The 18,935-nt window shown below is 41.5% G+C and overlaps 1 protein-coding gene across 1 annotated transcript; it reads left to right on the forward strand.

The window, feature by feature from the left end:
• Positions 1–1,299: 1,299 nt before the first annotated feature.
• LOC119017587 (C-type lectin domain family 18 member A-like) lies at positions 1,300–15,542 on the forward strand. The gene is made up of 12 exons (XM_037094327.1): positions 1,300–1,510; positions 2,480–2,571; positions 7,361–7,594; positions 7,701–7,798; positions 8,425–8,546; positions 9,306–9,413; positions 9,530–9,622; positions 10,127–10,233; positions 10,345–10,474; positions 10,627–10,723; positions 11,112–11,203; positions 14,479–15,542. The coding sequence occupies exons 1-12, from the start codon at positions 1,384–1,386 to the stop codon at positions 14,514–14,516; spliced, it is 1,338 nt and encodes a 445-aa protein (XP_036950222.1). The 5' UTR covers positions 1,300–1,383; the 3' UTR covers positions 14,517–15,542.
• The last annotated feature ends 3,393 nt before the right edge of the window (positions 15,543–18,935 follow it).

The following is an 18,935-nucleotide window of genomic DNA, read 5'->3' on the forward strand; positions in this document are numbered from 1 at the left end:
TGACCGGTAACTGCATTCACTCCACAGACAAATCTGTCATTGTGGAGCATCAGATCATTTAAATGAAGCTGTAATGATGTAATTGTGAGTTTGCAGCTAAACTGTGCTGCAGAAAAACAAACATTCACTGTGTGGATGTCCTCTGAGTGTCTGCAGCCGACAGTGCTGCAGTTCAAAGAGTAATGAGGAGGCTTGGGCTCTCGAGTGCTGCTTTGAGCTCGGTCTAAAAGGAGCTTACAGCGTTCCTTTGGTTGCTGGATTCACCTGAAATCATCGCGTGGGTGGCTGTGTCTGACTGAACCCAGATCAGACTGTGTTCGGCTCAGCAGGGTCAGACAGTCCCCCCGCTGATGCAGCAAAATCAGAGAGATAAAAAATAACTGGGCAGCCCGCGGACAGAACCCTCAGTACAAAATACATTCAGCCCACAGGGGAGACAAACGAGTGGGAGTCCATTGTGTTGTTCTGCAGTCATCTCCAGACTCTGAATCATCCCAACAATGTGAGAATCATGATTCATGCTTCCCACTCTGGGTCCAGAAAAAAATGATAAGAAAAAAAAAAATACTGTCACTGCGTTTAAAGGCAGACAGCTTCATCCCGAGCCTCTCCACACTCACACCTGTCTGGTCATTTTGCACCACATCAAGTCCTGTCACCTCACATTCTGCTGCACTTGAATATCTGAAAAATATCACACCTGAAAACGACATAAAATAATTCAACTCATGCACCTCAGCTGGCCCCTGAAGCTTCGTCGACTGACTCATCTGCACGACAGACAGCAGTCCCTCAAAACAAACTTCCACCCATTCAACAGTGATGAACACTCACGCTTCACAAAGACTGAAAGCTCCCTGTTAGTCATCAGGAAATAATGAGAGAGACGATTCAACTATATGTCTTTTTCCACAATGGCTGGCTGGCACTGATAACACCCTTGCATACAGGTGTGTATATGTGTGTGTGTTTGTATCTGTGCTTTGTGTGCGTCTGTTATAATCCATGTGTGAATGGTGAAATAGAAAAGGTTATTAAAAACTACACTTAATGACTGTTTGTTGTACGGGTGGCTGAAAATTAAGCATTTATCTGTTTTATTTGTTCAGTGTTCTGCTGATCCAATAAAACGTTCAAGAATAATCAAAAAAAAAAAGGAAAATGTGCCTTTCAGCACTGACTTTCCAACAGAGCAGGATTCCAGACTGATTAAGTGAAATTGCACAGAGTGAACGACCCTCCACAGTGCAGGGAGAGGCAGCCCCCTCTGTGAATGGAGACGTGTGCGCTGCGCTGAAGTGGAAAGAGGGAGGAGAGGATCAGAGAGGCAGCGCAGAGGAGAGCAGGCAGCCACTGTTGTTAGAGACTCTTCAGGAGCTCACAATGGAGTCTGTCACTGCTGCACGGTGTGTGGATCTGCTGCTCGTTCTGTCGCTGCTGCCTCTGTTTATCTGTGCCAACCGGATTATCAGCTCCTCACCGGACCTGCACCAGTCCTCCAGCACCGCCGGTAAAGAAACACATTACATTAAGTCAGGTGTCCATGAGGGACAGTAGTCCAGACATTAACTTGCTCAAAAAACAAAATGTGTTTTTCAAGATAGCATGTGAGGAGAACAGTGAAAGTGATATTTTTAACCTGTGCTGGATCAGGAAGCTGTCCTGTGGACTCAGGTGGACTTATCTGCCCACATCCATCTGGCAGAGCATCAGCAGCTGAACTTCTCTGTCACTGTCTGCAGCGCTGCTCAAGTCTGTCAGCATCTTAACAAAATTCAGTTTTAATGGTTAATTTGACAAACTTTTTCACCAATCTCTGGGGGAGCTGACACCCTACTCTAGAAATGTGCTCAGATGTAATAAGTAACTTTGAGGCTGAGAATGAGTTTGTTGGCTCACAGATCAAAGTCTAATCTAAAATGTTGTTAATCCAAAGTATGCCTTTATCTTAATAATTAAGGGCTTTTGGGGTTTATTCAGCATGACTTCCAAGACTTCAAAAGACGCTGGCTTTAACCTCTTTTAAATAAGCATTGTATAAACCTACAATATATGTGTCTGTAAACAGAGACCCTTTTTAATTGTTTATTATTTGTAGCATCTCATGCAAATGCAAGTTTTATATAATTACAACTGTGTTTTATTGTTTTTCTTTATGTATTTGTACTGGCATGTTTGAATTGGGTCTTTTCCCAGAGTCTTTTTATTTAATGGGGAATCATCAACAAAGAATATAATGATGTAGGTTTAAAACGCCCCGTCTTTGTAAATGTGTGTTTGTACATTACCTGCTGATGAAGGCATTTTAAATCTGATTTAAGATCTAAAGTTCAACTGGTTCTTGAGGTGAGTTGTGAGTGAAACTGTAACACACACACACTCAAAAACATCCCGCCAGCACATTTGAATTTGGTTGCCATAGCGACAGCAGTAAGAGGTATACTAAACGAGCGTTGCTGTTTTCTGTTTTTTCTTCCAGGGCTCAGGCTGAAGGAGCACTCACAGATTGTTGCCCAGCACAATAGGCTGCGCAGCCGAGTCCAACCCACGGCAGCGAACATGCAAAAAATGGTTTGTGGCATCTATTGTCCTTCTCTACTGTGTGTGTTTGAATGGTATGAACGCTGCAGTGTCAGTGTGAGTGTAAGGCCTTTTATCCACTTATTGAAAGTCTAAAATGATATCTGGTTCATGATCAACAATGCTGGTTTTCACACCAAAGTTTTTCATTTACTTTCATAAATTATATAAAAAAAATCTACAAATTCATACATTTATGAAGCTGGAAACAGCAAATGGCTGAAATAATTTGTTGATTATCAAAATAGTTGCAACTAATTTCTTTAGACTCGATTAATCGACTAATCGTTGCGGCTCTAGTGTTCTGTACTGTAGGCTCTCTCCTTCTCCACAAGGGGAAGATATTGGCCACATGTTACAAATTTAGGCTTTTGAATTCAAACAAGCTCTCAGCTACCATGGAAAAAAACATGAATGATGATGGTGATGGTGGCAGTAATGATCGATGAAGTGTAAATCTGGATGCGAGCCAGCAGCACCTAGAGGCCAACAGTGACAACAACAGTCCAGAAAATTGTTCAGTTTCCTTTTTTCGCGTTGTTTTCTCTAACTATTGCAGACACCATGGCAGCATGATCACATGCAAAGCTCGGTGTTGCACAAAAAGCACTTGATGAACAAAATGTCTACAGTTCTCCCACAACAACATCGATCACCACGACAGGCACTTGAGAGTTTGATCGTTTACTTTTGTCACAATTACAGCAAAAGCAGAAATAGTTAGTCCATCAAATCTGCTTGTTAATTCACCCGGAGACATTTCTTTTTTCACCTAACAAAGGCTGGATAAAAAGGCTTTTAGTAAAGCTGTCTTCCTTTGTAGTGCTGAAAGTCTCAACAGTGTGAAACACTAGTGTTAGTGCACCATTTGTTCTGCTCCTCTGCAGCCTGAGTGATAGTGTGGACAGTTAGAACAAGGCTGAAATCAATTATGGCTGCAAACACCCCCTACGCAGGAGGGCTCGCTGCAGCCACAGCGCATGTCGCCAAGCATCAACCGCTCAACACACTCCTGAATTATCATCCGCAATGTCTGTTCAAAAGAGTTCAATGTGACTTCCTGCGGTCATTATGCGGAGCTAGAGGAGGACGAATTAGTTAAGAGTATCGAGGGGAGACCACACCACGAAAACGCAATATAAATGAAATGATGATTGTCAGAAAAGTTTTAACTCCTGTTGCTAATCTGTATGACTCCCAGTAGGCATGTAGGTGTCCTCAGGACTCCTGTGAAATGTTTAAAGTTTAGAGCAGATTCAGCCATGTACAGTCGAGTGACAGCGACTTCCTGTTACATGGTGAGTTGAGCTTTACGGGAGTTAAGATTGTCAAGACAAAATTTAAAGTTGATCAAGATAAGCTGTAGGCTGAGTTCTCTAAAGTAGAAACCCTGGAAATCGCAAAAAAGGCGTTGAATTAAAAATGTCCAGGCTCCTTTTGAGCTTTTCTTTTGATGTTTGTGTTTTGTGTGATATACAGATGTACAGGATTTCTTGAAACTTGTCTCTGGGGCTCTTTAAGGGGCAGAGACAGGGTGATAAACACAGTGAAAAGGTCGTGGTGAGGTGTTGCTGAGTGTGCAGCAAGTTTTTTTTTTTCTAATCCCACTTTCTTCAAAACACTCCAGCTAAATCCTCTCCCTATCGTCTTCCATCTTTTGCCCCGCCGTACAGTTCTTATCTCTGCGACTGTCTCGCCGGCGTGTGATTATGACCGTGAGGTAACGACGGATTATGAAATTCACAATGCTCCAGATATCCTCCGGGGCCTAATATGAGATGTGTGCCAGGGCAAACTGTCACTTTGTCATAGATTACATCCTCGGAGCCACGAGCGCAGACCGAGCCCTCTTTTCTTCAACTGCTCTTCAGCCTCACAGAACTGTTCTCAACTGATAAGGGCGGTAATGAGAAAAGGAGGATGTGGATAATCATCCTGCATTCACAACTCTGGTATTACAGGTAATTTCCCTGAGAAAACCCTCAGAGGAAGCTTTGCCGAGCTGAAGAGGCATATTAAAGAGCTTTACTGATAAACGTTAAAAGGCTCAAGGCTTCAGCTCTGTTTGTGAATATCTGAATAAGGGGCTTTTTTTCCATGAAGGAACCAACCAGTGAGCATTGTGGTGAGTTTGTGTTGAAGTGATTATAATATAGTCCTTTAGGCTTTGCTTTCAGGCTGAGATAAAATAATAATATTTTAGGAATGAATGATGCTCCTCTCTTTGCCCCAGCGGTGGGTTTTCTTTGAGGGCTAAGAAGTTGAGGTCATGCTGTCGCTTTCAGTGTTCACATACTGACTTTTGATATGTAAATCATATATCTTGTATTTCATTAATCTCTCTCAGAACTTCACAGGCTCCGACACTTTATTTTGACACAATAAAATAGCACAAAAGCCAAATCTGGAGCTTTAATAATTTATCTAATTCCATATGTGACAATATAGCAGTTGTCGATGATGGCACAAAGAAGACAAAGCAGGGTTTTAAAAAAAAACACACACATCTGTCTCAGCGAGACATTGAAGTCCCACAGCTGATGCGACATGACATGCTTTAAAATGAAACGTCTCGGATGAAATATTGCCCGGTGACCCCAAACTCCTCTGGTGGCATCAAAGTGTGACATCAGAGAGCAGAGTGAACAATGAACTCTCCGCCTCTCTACACAACACATCAGTGTCATACCTCCCGAACTCTGTCTAACCACACAGAAACAGCTGGTGAAAAGACGTTTGACTAGACTCTGTGGATGTTCCATCTTTAATAGACAGCAGCACACAGTGGAACATGATTTAGGAATGTGAATTTTCTTAGAAAGAAGACCTAAAGAGGGAGTTTAATTTATCAAGAGAACTTACCACTTTCTAATAATGCACCACTTATAATGGGTTCATAAGCAGTAAATACATTTTTTTATGCTAAATCCATGACATTTACAGATCATTACAAACAGGTTTCACGTTAGCCCCAGATTTCCACAGTGTGGGGTAACCGGTACCTAAGACAGCTAAGAATATACAACATGTGAACATATTCTTCTGTGGTCTCTAAAACGTCAAGTAAAAGAGCTTTATTTGTGTACACCACCTGATTTTGAAGCAAGATTAAGTAACTTTTTTTTTTTTTTACCTTAAAATAACAGCTCTTAAATCATGTTGATGATACAGTGTCTCTGGTGTCTTTATCACGTTTTTGCACTCTGTAACTTCATTGAGAGGGTAGGATCATAGCGTTAGGATCACACATGTTTACCTCAAGTTATCAACAAATCATTGCCATGATGCAATGACCTTTGTTTGTATTTCGCACCTACATTATGCCTGACAAGTTGTTACAGACCTGAGATATATCTTGATGACAGCGGTGTTGCACTCATTAACTGTGGGTGGCGCCATATTGCACAAAACACCAATTTCGGAAAGAGAGTGTCACTGGGATTGGGAACAGTAATAACAGTTATCCAAATATAATCCCATGGGTTTGAAGCTGACCACTCACCTTCGATCATTTGTTTCGTTTAATTGACTTATGATATTATTACAGAGCTTGAATCTGTCATTTGAATTCGACTCCGGTTTACATTACACTCAGTGAACTACACTGAATTACACAAACAGCTTGAAACAAGGACAGCAAGACCTGAACAAATACTCTAAAGGGAAAGAATAACAAATTCCAATTGATGCAGTGCAGTAATGTACATGTACAGCATGTGCAAAGAAAGCAGGTGTATATAAAGTATATTGAAAACACCAACAGCCAGCATCATGATAAGTTTAAACCCAAGAGTCTGTATTCAAGTCAGTTGTTCTGTGTGTTGTATCAGCAGCGCATAGAAGCAGTAGAAATAGTGCAATAATAAATATTAGATAGATATGACGTGGATCCATTATTTATTCTTGAACCTGTAACTTCTCTCATGTTGTTGCCTCTTTATACAGCAAGAGAACCTGAAGCCATGTTTGTACGACAGCTAACACAGCAGAGCGATTGTGGAAAGTTTGTGTTGTTTATTTGAATGAGCCACCGCAAATCTTGGAAAATGTGCCACCAAGTGAAGTGTTTATACAATTGTAGCACACAGTGAGTGTCAGTCTGTGTTTGTTGGCCCTGACAACAAGCAGCGTCTCTGTGCCCGCTCCTTGAAAAGGACTAAGCAGGTAACACAAATCATATACACACTATTAGCGATGACCTTCATGCCGAATAGTTTTTCTTTCATCCACTTTTAATCAGACCGTAAGGTACAAGATGACCTCTGCTTCAAGTTGAAGGTGCTTTAAGTTCCAAGCACAACGGCTCCCAAATATTGTGATCATTTAATGAGGTGGTGATGAAAATGTTCTGTTGGTAGTTATTGATTTAATTGCTAATTCATTTTTCATTATTCACGCAGTATTAAACTGCTTCACTCGTGTCAGTACAAGCAAAATGTTGGACGTGGAGGAAAAGTTTTGTGGGCTGTTGTTGGACCAGTGACGAGGTCGTCTGCCGACTTAAAACATTAGTGGTCAAATCTGGCAGAACTGTACACAGTGCATATAATCTAAGATAAACTGATAAGGAGGAAATCATTTGGATCAAAATTCTGAGTATTAACCTAACGTAAGCTTCTTATGACTAGTTATTGTGCTATTAAGCAGCCCCTGTGTGTGTGTTAGAAACTGCCAGAGCAGACCTTAATATGTGGCACAATATTACATTTAGTTTGTTAGTTGTTAAATACTAAAGCTGTGGAACAACTTTAGTATTACTGTATTATTATTCTCTCTGCAGGAGTGGAATGAGAAGTTGGCCTTACTTGCAAAGGAGCGGGCGGCCTCGTGTCACACAGACGTCCCCCCTCAGCACTCCTCATCGTTCAGTCACATCGGCTGGAACGCACATCTGTCTGCTCACGGTGACGCCTCATTCTCCGACGTCATCAACTCTTGGTTTGAGGAGGGGGAAGATTTTATCTACTCAACTGGGGAATGCAGAGAGAACGCCTCCTGTCAGCACTATACACAGGTATATCGACAAGCGGATACACACTGTGCCTGTGTTTCTGTGGAGTTTACAGAGATATTTATATGTGTGTGTGCTGATGTGTGTGTCTAAATGTGTTGTTGTGTAGTTGGTGTGGGCCACATCGAGTCACGTGGGCTGTGCCAGTCAGCAGTGTCTGAGAGGAGGAGACCTCTGGGAGATGTTTGTCTGTGCATATTTCCCTGGGTAACAATTACAAACTTTTTTTTAATCCAAAATCCAAAAGTCTCCTCTAGTCAGAAATGTGTTTTTCTTCTTGTTGCTATATTTCAATGTTGACCTTCTCTGTGTAGAATGATGTGTGTGTGAGTCTAGAAGGTTGCCATGTTGCATTTGCTAATCCTTGTGAATTCTGCTTAATTATGAGTTTTTTGTCCAATCACTGCAACATTTCTGCAATTTTTGACCAATCATCATGTTACACAGTGGACAATGCTGTTGCACTGAATTCATGGCTATTGGCGATCACAACACGGGAACTACCTGGTGACACAATGAATAATTCGGGGGCCAGTCCTGGTCCAGCATTCAGCATACGCACGTGTGATGTGAAACTTAAAGCCTCTGGGTCACATGCACTGAAAACTGGCTTTAGAGTAAAGTGACATCTTGTGTCCAGCAGTTCAAGTTACAAAATTAAATATACTTGTAATGTGATCGGAATGTGATTATTGTAAAGTCAAGTTCTACGTGGAGATTTTATTTGAAATTTAATAAAACATTACTATGGTTTTAGCCGCCCTGCCACCACACTCCAGATCTTGTTCGATCGTTTGGCCTTTGTTCTGCAGTATGTATTTGTGTCACTGCAGGGGTAACTGGGAGGTGAACGGTCGGCTGGTAATACCCTATAAGACGGGGCTGTACTGCTCGCTCTGCACCTCCTCCATGTCGGGCTGCTTCAGACTGTGGGACCATGTGGGTGGATTATGCGGTGAGACTGATAGATGCATATCAGAACGGAAACAAATCTTGCAGTAATTGGACGCTCACGTGACATCTTCCTGAGGGAGCATAGACATGACATGTTTCATTAGTGCATTCCACATAAAATATTGAAACAGACACACCTGTCATTGTCTTTGTAATAGATCCACTATTACTGCGTTCTGCTCATGAAATCTTTTCTCTGTTTAAATCATTTTTGAAGACTTACAAAATCAGAGTTAAATGTTTGGGTTATTATTCCGTTTTTGAGTTACATTTATCCTTGGTGTTTACATGTTTTTATTAATCAATTGTTACATACATGTTCTTCCTCTTTTATCCCTTGTCCTAGCCTGTGTATCCATAACATTTGTATTGGTGTATGTCTGTGCTTCCTGTAAAGCACTTCATGGCACTGTTTCAACTGTAGATAAAGAACATGAGAAAAAACTCCAGGATCCGTCCTTTCATCCTCCTTCCAAATTTTACATAAATCCGTTCAGAAGTTTTTGTGTAATCCTGCTGAGAAACCAAAAACATAACCTGCTTGCTGGAGGTAATAATAATGATTCATGAAGTATCTTGAGTGTTCTACAATAACATCCTGCATATATCACTCATCTAGAACAGTTCTGCTGCAGTGTTCACAGCTTATTGGGTAAAAATGATCAGATGTACAATTTCCAGGTGTTCATTTGGAAATGTTTATGTCCATGTGTGTTCATGTGTGTGTGTTTTTGGGTGTGCATGCACATTTTTTTATCAGAGATCCCAAAGAATCCGTGTCGTATGAGCTGCGGTCAGCATGGCCATCTTAACGTCTCGTCCTGCAAGTGCAAGTGTGACCCTGGCTTCACCGGACGCCTCTGCCAGGGTAACGCTCATCACCGCAAACACTTACAGCACATATTAGTATCAAGCCTCATGTTTAATTTATTTATGTTCAAAGTTGCAGGCAGATTTTACTGTCACCATGCTTCTGTTTTTCAGTCCGGTGCAGCGTGCAGTGTGTACATGGTCGATTCAAAGAAGAAGAATGCTCTTGCGTGTGTGATGTTGGCTATGGCGGTGCTGAGTGTGCGGGTGAGTGCAGTGGGCTTTTTTGCTTTTTGCTTCATGCTTATTTGTGTTTTTCATACACCTCAGCAATTTGTACTCTGAGAGAAAAGACTATATTGAAATTCTAAATCAAGCACACAAACTGAGGAAGATCCATCTGATCACAGCTAAATTCTTGTATTTATCATAAGGAACAGTGGTGACATGATAAAAATGCGGTGAAATCATGGTGATGAGACTTACAGGGTATATCAAGATGAAGTGGCAGTGCTGAACCTAATTACGCAGTGTCAACTGTCTCAAGGTATCTCAGTTCACTCATATTGTCAATTGTTTCCTGCAAGTGGATTTCAGTTTCTTTGTTAATCCCCCTGAAGATACAGTTATTCTGCAGATTTTATCCACATTTCCAATTGCATTGGCTTAAAAGATTACAGTTCATCTGTTCACTGAAGCTGAGCTATGATGCATGGTCAGTGACATCACTGTTCATTTTTAAGCATGTTTTTGTGTCTTGTGTCCTGACAGAGAAAGTGCAGTTTCCCTTCCACAGCTGTGATGTGATGGTAGATGGCGACTGCTTCATGGCGTCTTCAGAAGCTGACACCTACTATGGAGCCAAGAGTCGCTGTCAGGTGAGAGGCAGGTGTGTGTTGCCCACTGGGAGAGTGAAACAAGCTCAGAAGCCACAGCACAGCATATAAATCCACATATAAAGACTTTTTTTCTCTTGTTTCAACCACCAGGAACGAGGGGGTATTCTAGCTCACATCCACAATCAGAAGCTTCAGGACATCCTGGCCTTTTATCTCAGTCAGCTGGAGACAAACAACGAGGTCACCAACACTGACTTTGAGACTCGAAACTTCTGGATAGGTGGTTTTTCATCCTGGTCATAATAATTAATGTTAAAAAATCATAATGTTTTCCAACAGCGGCAGACTCTGTTGTAGTTTGTCCAGATGCGCTGCCAGGTGGAGGCTGTGGTGATGCTGCATGGATAAAACAGCAATGTTTTTGCTCCACAGGTTTGACATATAAGCCTCTGAAAGACTCGTTCCGCTGGGACACAGGAGAGATCCCTCGATTCAGCAGCTTTGCCTTCGGGCAACCTGATAACCAAGGGTAAGAGACACATTCACTAACAGACATCGGCTGCTGCAATGGAGCTAAAAAAAAAAACTAAACAGAAAAAATAAAAGGAGGTCACCTGAAAGGTGAAAAATTGCTTATTTAGTGGCAGCTGCAGGCTAAGATCATTTCAAGAGAGTGTTATAATTTGGTCTTTATGTATGAACTAACAAAGACAGGGCAACCATGACTCTGACCACTAGATGTCTCTGTCTTTCTGTGTCACATCACTAAGGTTCTCTTTTCTATCTATCTATCTATCTATCTATCTATCTATCTATCTATCTATCTATCTATCTATCTATCTAGCCGTTACATGCATTACAAAAACAACTACTCTGAAAAAGTTCTTTTGACTTCCTCCTTCTTTCTCTCTGTCCAGCTTTGGAAACTGTGTGGAGCTGCAGGCATCGAGTGCCTTTAACTGGAACGACCAGCGCTGTAAAACACACAACCGATACATCTGCCAGCATGGTGAGTCTCCCTCTGTGAGCGGGTGGATGAAAGTGTTGCGGGGGTGGATGTTTTGCAAAAATGACCATCCAATGTTCCAGTGTGATCTTCCTGCTGAGAGGCGGGCAGTGCTAACCACTGTGCAACTGTGTCACCCCTACGACTGTGGTGTGAGGAATATAGGCAATTATAGGAATGCTGACATACTTTGGGCATAAAACCAAATAGGTTTTACTCTTGCCTTTGAAAACTACACACAATTTAAGATATGGTGGCTGCATTTCTTCTAATCCAGCAACATGTCCACAAATGACTTGAAAGGGAGGCTGAAATGTGGCATGCTACTGTCCGTTAGTGCAAAACAAAAACAACAACAACAACAACAACAAACACACTATAGATCCTCATTTTCTTTGCTTTTGGGGGTATTTTGAGATGGTGGTGACATCACCAGTGGAAAAAAACCTTAAAAGATCACGTTTTAGATGTTAAATAAATGTCTAAATAATTACTAATTGTTGGGAACACATCTCCCCAATGGTATGTGGAAAGGGATCCGGCCACCAGTACAGAAAATTCCTCGACTGCTGTGCATTAAGAAGTTAGGGCTAGGGAAGTTTGCTCAAGAAGTTTGGTTCTGAGTGACCCCCCCCAACCTGGTTACTGTAACATTTGGCCATTCAGACCAAGAGGTACACAGACTCGATATACCATCAACTTCTCAAATAATCAATTGTCTAATTTTTGCTTGAGCACAATGATTTGACTAATGATCGCAAGTCTAATACTGTAGCTCACCTGATCAGAAGAGAGAGTCTTATATGAACACCCAGATTGTACTCTACTTGTATACTGATGGGAGGAGAGCTCAGAGATTACTTTTAACTTTTGGCATTGAAAATGGATTCATCTTCACTCCTGTGTATCAACCTGACTCAAGCAAGGAACAGTGGAGTTGAAAACTAGGAAAACAGGCGGAAGGAAATAAAAAAAAACAAGAATCAAGGAGATACAAAACATAAACCAAACGAAGTACAAACCAAGTAAAGTGTGGGGAACTAACACAGAGGACACCAAGAACAAAACAGGAGAAACAGACACCGCAGGAGACGGAGGACTGACGTTGGGTAAGGAAAGAACAGAGGCTTAAATACACAGGGACTAATTAACAAACAAAACACAGGTGTACACAGAAAACACAGAAGGAAACAAACAAAGACATGAAGTGGAAAGACACAATAAGCCTGAAAACGAAAACCAGGACAATTTGAATGCAGATTTGTTACATATTATATCTCTAAATAATACTTTCGAGCACATTCATGTGTGTATCAGAAATGACAGTTTAGAGAATACTGGGCACATTGTAGCTCATGAGCCAAGTGAGCTCCCCGGTCCACCATCCTCCCGCAAGACATAAGTGGCTGTTTGTTTACTGGAAATGGTTTTTCAAGGTCTTATTTTCTTATGAGGGTGATATGTGTCAGACTCAGTGAAAATGTGAGGACCAGAAAACTAAAACAGTGGCTGAAAATGGCTTAGCTCACCTGCAAGCTAACAGGTGGTTAGTTCTGCTCTACAACAGAGCCTTAACACTACAAAGAGTAATATGTTTGAGCCTTTATTATCAAAAATATCACTTCATGGAGCTTTACACATTTCGTCGTGTTTGGGCGTTTGAAAGGTTCCAATTTAAAAATGGCTGCACTTTAGGATTATTACCATCACTCTCAGTACCTGCTGTGTTCTACTGTGTCCAGATAATTAGCATTACCCATTTCACAGCCTCTGTCGCTGATAATCACAGCAGGGTGGAGTGTAAAATGTTAATCCAGTGGGCCCCTGAATGAAGTGAACACAACACCGAAGCCTCTGTGTGTGTGTGTGTGTGTGTGTGTGATCCTGCCTACACATGTAAACATGGCACTCAGTTTAAATCAATGGCACTCAGAGCACCCACCATCAAGAGCCCTTGAACGATCAATATACGTCAGCTACACAAAGGCTGGCGGTGTTTAGACACACACATACCACTTAGATTGATCGTTAGGAACGAGGTGGCGGCAGATGTTTAGTTTTGCCCGCTTGATTGTGTCTTTGCAAGCGTAATCTGGTATTGATCACGCAGAGCGATCGGCTCTGAATGTGGTCAGAGTTGCTCGGACAACGTTTTCAAACAGCCTGCTTTTTTAAACCCACTATAATATCTCTTTGTAGTTCATGTTGGTGTAAAATAGGACTAGTAGATCATGATCGAGACAGGGCTGGAGGGTGGGTTTATATAGCAGTAGTTAAACCACAGTAAAAAAGAGCTCATTACCAAATCTAAATATGAATATTCCTCAGTCATTTTCTCACCCTTCCTTTTAAATAAAAGCACATTTCTACTGAAGCAAAAGAGTGAAATGCATAAATTCAGCTGATTAAAAGCGTGCAGATCCCTCCCTCCCGTCAGAGTAATTTCCAGCCTTCATTGCTGCTTTTGTGTTAATTGGTAATAAAGTGATAAGTGGATATCACACAGCCTGAGGCAGACATTAAGCTTTGTTTCTCCAGAGTAGTGTCTGTGCATTATGTGTTCCCATCTGCGTGAAAAGTGAGTCTTCAGTTGTTTGTCTCACATGTCTTGTTGAACATTGTTAACAGTTCATCAACAGGCTGGTTTGCGTAGAATTCAAGAATTACTGCAGATTTTACGAAAACATTGTTTGTTCACAGTGATTTTTGCTCAACAGGCTTCATTTTGTACATATGTGTTTTTGTAGTTTAAAGGTACAGTATGTAGGTTTTGGGCAGATATAGGAGGACCTATTGGCAGAAATGGAGTATCAAAAATTATGTTTTCATTCATGCCTAATTGCCTGAAACGAAGAATAGTTGTGTTTTTGTTAGCTTAGAGTGATTTATATCTGCCAAGGTAGCGGATCTGCCATGTTGCACCTCCATGTTTCAACAGCGGCCCAAAATGGATAAACCAAACACTGACTCACAAGGGACCTTAGCATTCTTGTTTTTTTGTGTGTGTGAGACGAGGGGTATTTAGCTGGTTGTGATCTGCACCCTCACTGCTAGATGCAACAAAATTCTGCACTTCTTCCATCTTATTCTATTCTTATTTTTAAAGCTGCATACCGCTACCTGCTGCATCAGAGTGTATAAATGCTGCGCTTGATCAGTTAATGAAAGCAATTTAGCTTTGTGCCATCAACTTGTATTATCAGCCCATAACATGATTTCCCAATTATCTGTGCATGTGCACTGTTTATGTAATGTGTGTGTTTGTGTGAACTTCACAGCTGCAGAGCACATCGCCCAGTGGGAGGACGGCAGGTGAAACTGTTCATGAAGTTTGCGTCACATGTTGGTTGTGACAGTGGCCGTGGTTGTTGCTGTCAATGTGTCATGAGTGTGTTGTCAATCATCACGCCAATGGACCCATGTAGTTTAGATGTACTGTATATACTGTACATGTTGTAATGTTAAATGTTTTATGTGTTTCATCATTAAATCAAACTGTTTCATTCTCTGCAAATATCTTGTGAGTGATCAGCTTCAGTTTGAATGAAAAGGCTGCCATTCTCTGTCGCACTTCTCTGCTCGTTTCCCTTGTATCTCTCCATCCTCCGGCCTCGTGTGACCTCCAAATCGATTTAGTCTGCCATCATTAAAGGGTGTCTGAGTTCTCCTGATGCTGCTCGAAGGAGTGAGCAGAAAGAAAAGAGAAGTACTCTTGAGGTGATGACTGCGGGCTGCCTTCAAACTGCATCATTGGTCCAATAACAGTGGTGACAGGACAAATAACATGAAGAAACCTATACAACACTAAAGCAAAGAACCTGTATGTTCTTGGTACACAACAGCAGCATAGCAGACTTAAACACACAGGGGGCTAATCAACAAATTGAACACAGGTGCGGACAGAAAAAGTGCAGGAAAGAGACAAAGACAGGAAGTGGAATTTAAAAAATGAAACCCAAGAAGAGGTTTTGAACATAAAACAGGAAATTACAAAAATAACACACTTTATAGTGTTCCCATCAACCTCAGCTGTAACCTGCAACCTCAACCTATTTCACATCAGCATGTTAGCACTGTCATTATGGCCATGCTGATGTTAGCATTTAGCTCAAAGCACTGCCGAAAGGTATTACACAGCAGACTCACAGAGCTGGTAGCGGGGCTGCCGACTCTTAATCTAATTACTTGACATTTTAAAACCCTCAGCACCTCAAATGATGGTCTGACCCCAAGAAATTCCCTTGACCTTGACCTAATCGCACAAAAGACAAAAAAGAAGGAATGTATTTATAAAGATAAGAAAAGAAGAGAATGGATCAGAGTAGTTACAACAGGATATGGAATTTAGTTTGAAGAGCAGATAGAGTGTATATATATATATATATATATATATATATATATATATATATATATATATATATATATATATATATATATATATATATATATATATATATACCATAGAGGCACCAGAGAGAAGAAAATAGACATTCGGTGAGTAACACAGTATAGCGTTTTATAAAGTGACTGATCACCTGCAGACGAAGTTGACAGCAAAGTGGGATTTAAAAGTTTGATTCAAAGAAATGGCACAAAAGGTTTCCGCAAATCATTTTCTGACTGCCATTGTGCAAATATTTCCATATGAAGCTGTGTGTTCAGATGGAGTTTTTTGTTGATGCAGAATGCCGAGGCCGGAGGCAGTACAACAGTTCAAAGGTAATTATTTACAACAAAAGCTGGGATGTTCGAGAGAGAGAATAGGGCAGGCAGTTGAGTGGTCCAGATGAGAGGAGGTGAAACACACAGGTGAGCAGGTGGAGCTACAGGCTGAGCGGAGAGACACAAGCATGAGACAAACAAACTGGAGCAAAAGCACATAAGAACTCAGCAACACTAGAAATACACGGACAGCAAAAAAAAAAACCAAAAAACTCAGGAGTAGAGCACTGGTATAGTCACCAAACGTGATGGAACAATCTGGCACAGGAGCAGTGAAGACACTGGGTTGATTTCAGGAGGAAACGTGTTGATGTCATGCAGGTGCATCTCTCCGCTGCAGCAGTCACACCCATGGACACAGACACATAGGGAGGAGCAGGAGAGGGAGACAGGAGGAGGACACAGATGGGGGAGGAAAACAATGAAATCCTCGACTGCCACCGCTGAACCGTGACACTGTGGCTCCTGTCACTTAAACAATGATTTGGAAATGAAAAAGAAACTGTGTGAGTGATTTTTACAAAAAAAATAAAAAATTTTATTCAAACAACTTTAGTGTGTCTCAATCCTTATCCAAATAATAATTAAAAACTGTGGAAGGAAAATTCTACATGTTGACAGATTGATTCAGCACCTTGGACAGCGAATGTTCCTGTCACAGTGACGCCTTTGTCAAAATGTTTTACTATCTTTTGCAGTGGAAATGCAAAATGTGTATCAGAACACGTACATACTAATAAGATCGCAGGGTCTTTTGCATCAGGTATGTTGAGGATGCTTTCAGTCTGAGGTAAAATCTGAAGCTGAAGGGGAGGTGAGAGATTCACATGACATCTGTCAGAATAACGTACGTCGGTTCAACAAACAGATTCCTCAAGGTGTTTCTGGATCGCCCACAGCGCTCGCTAACACAGTGACTCAGCAGCCAGTGAGGAAACTGCCTCTGTCTGCATTTAGAGGTCACGAGTTACTGACTCCAGAGGAGACAACACGTAACAACAGAACAATAACGTCGAGTATTAAAGTAAAAGTAAAAATAAGACTGGGGCTCAAGTATAAATTGGTTACTATTTTTTTCACCTCATACAGCTGTTTACCTTCACATCCAGTCAAAAGCTCAGTAGAAATATAATTGTAAACTGTGTTACATTTCATTTGACCGTAGCATTCACCCACAAGGAGCGTCTCCATACAGCTGGAAAAATATGCACATAAAGAATAAGGTAAGGGTAAAAGATACTAACTGTCAGTGTCAGAGCGCACACTGATACAAACTGGAATGTTGGGGAATTAAAGGTCCCATATTATAAAAAACATGTTTTCTCTGGTCTCTACATCTACTAAACTGGTCCTTCCTGAGCCTGCCAACTCCCAGAATGAGGAAAACCAACGATTCCCGCATGGTCTCTGCAGCCCACCTGCTGGTAAAACGGCGCTCCTACAGGCTGTTCAGATTCAGCTCCTTTCGTTATGTATCAAAAGGAGTCATTTTCATAGGCCGGCCTCCTCTGTGTGGTGATAGGAGATATCTGAGAAGGGGGCGTCCATCATTGAGGTGAAATTCGGTGTGTCCAGCAGTGAGACAGCAGTGTTTCGCAAAGTCGTCACTCAGAGTTAGACACACAAATTGCTCTGTTGTTGGCTGTAAAAATCAACATCAGTGCCTATATACTGTCCCAGCTACAGAACAACGGAAGAGACAGTGATTGAGTTTCATTTTTAATGACAACATGCCGGCTGCAGTTAGTGTTAGCTTGAATGTGTGTGCTAACCACTTCACATCGGACTGCTTCAGTAACAAGGGTCAGTACAAAGCTGGCTTCGCCTCAACACTGACCCTCGTAAAAGGATCAGTCCCACCCATACCGGACCCAGCAACTGCACCCGAGTCACAGGTAAGTGTCGCAACGTTACGATAGTAGTTGCAGTTGCCTACGAGTATGGTGAAGTCAGCTGGAAATTGGCTAACTAGTTAGCTCCACTTCAGTCCACTATGCAATGGCGTTTGAAGCAAGTTTAATGTTTAAAATATTACGAGGGAGCTTGGTTGTCACAGTAAAAAGTCTGGAAACATGTGCAGACTGGAGACAGAGACTGCATGAACGGTGTCCAAGAGTTTGGAGACCGTGTTGGCCATTAGCTACGTGGTAGTAACTGTAACAACACATACGAACAAACTATCATCATTCAGACACACTAAGCATTCTGAAACGTCTTGCTACAGCAGCAGAGTCTGTACCTCTTCAGGAGCCTCTCCTTCTGGGTCCGATTCTGGGTCAAACTGGTTCCGTTGAATGAAAGCAGCTCGGCGAGCCATAGCGATACATCCACTGTAAAACATTAGCACATGCTACAGCTAGCGTAAGCGGCATCGTCTCCCTGAGAGGGAGTGTAGCAGACAATACAGGCGTCGACAGACAGAGCTCATTAGCATTTAATGGTGCAGGCACAGAAACAACCTGCTCTCAGTAGAGCGACTTTTAGACAGCTGAAATTCAGGACCACAGATGGGTTTGGGGCAATGCATTTTGAATACAGTGTTGTTGGACCTCTGACAGCTGAGTGAAATAGATGAAAAACAGTATAATATGCGACCTTTATCAGAAATAATTCAACACACCAGACAAGAATTCCCATTTTTATGTATGTAATGTAAGTCTAATCTTGACCTAGCCTGCATTTGAAAATTTGATTTTTCATGGGCATATTGTTCAGTATTATGTCTCATCAACTAGTTGTCAGGGTCTTGCCCCAGTGGCAATTAATTTTGTATCACATCGTTTGGAAAAGTTTATCTTTCATCCATTTGACCCGTTTGTTAATTCATACAGAAAGTGCACACTCGTTTTGGTGAAGAGTGTCATTATAAAAATTGTAAAAACTATAAGTTGTGGTCTTATAGGAATTATGTACATTTCTACCAGCTAATAGCCAAGTGTTTCACCTTGTTTCTGGTCTTTATGCTAAGCTAAGCTAAGCTAAGCTAAGCTAACCGTCTCCAGGCTCAAGCTTT

This window comes from Acanthopagrus latus, chromosome 4, assembly GCF_904848185.1.
Source record: "Acanthopagrus latus isolate v.2019 chromosome 4, fAcaLat1.1, whole genome shotgun sequence".
Classification (NCBI taxonomy): Eukaryota; Metazoa; Chordata; class Actinopteri; order Spariformes; family Sparidae; genus Acanthopagrus; species Acanthopagrus latus.

Coding starts and splice junctions, on each gene's coding strand:
- LOC119017587 (XM_037094327.1), top strand. CDS start 1,384: ATGGAGTCTGTCACTGCTGCACGGTGTGTGGATCTGCTGCTCGTTCTG. Junction 1,511..2,479: donor CCAGTCCTCCAGCACCGCCG/GTAAAGAAACAC, acceptor TTTTTCTTCCAG/GGCTCAGGCTGAAGGAGCAC. Junction 10,475..10,626: donor GACTCGAAACTTCTGGATAG/GTGGTTTTTCAT, acceptor TTTGCTCCACAG/GTTTGACATATAAGCCTCTG.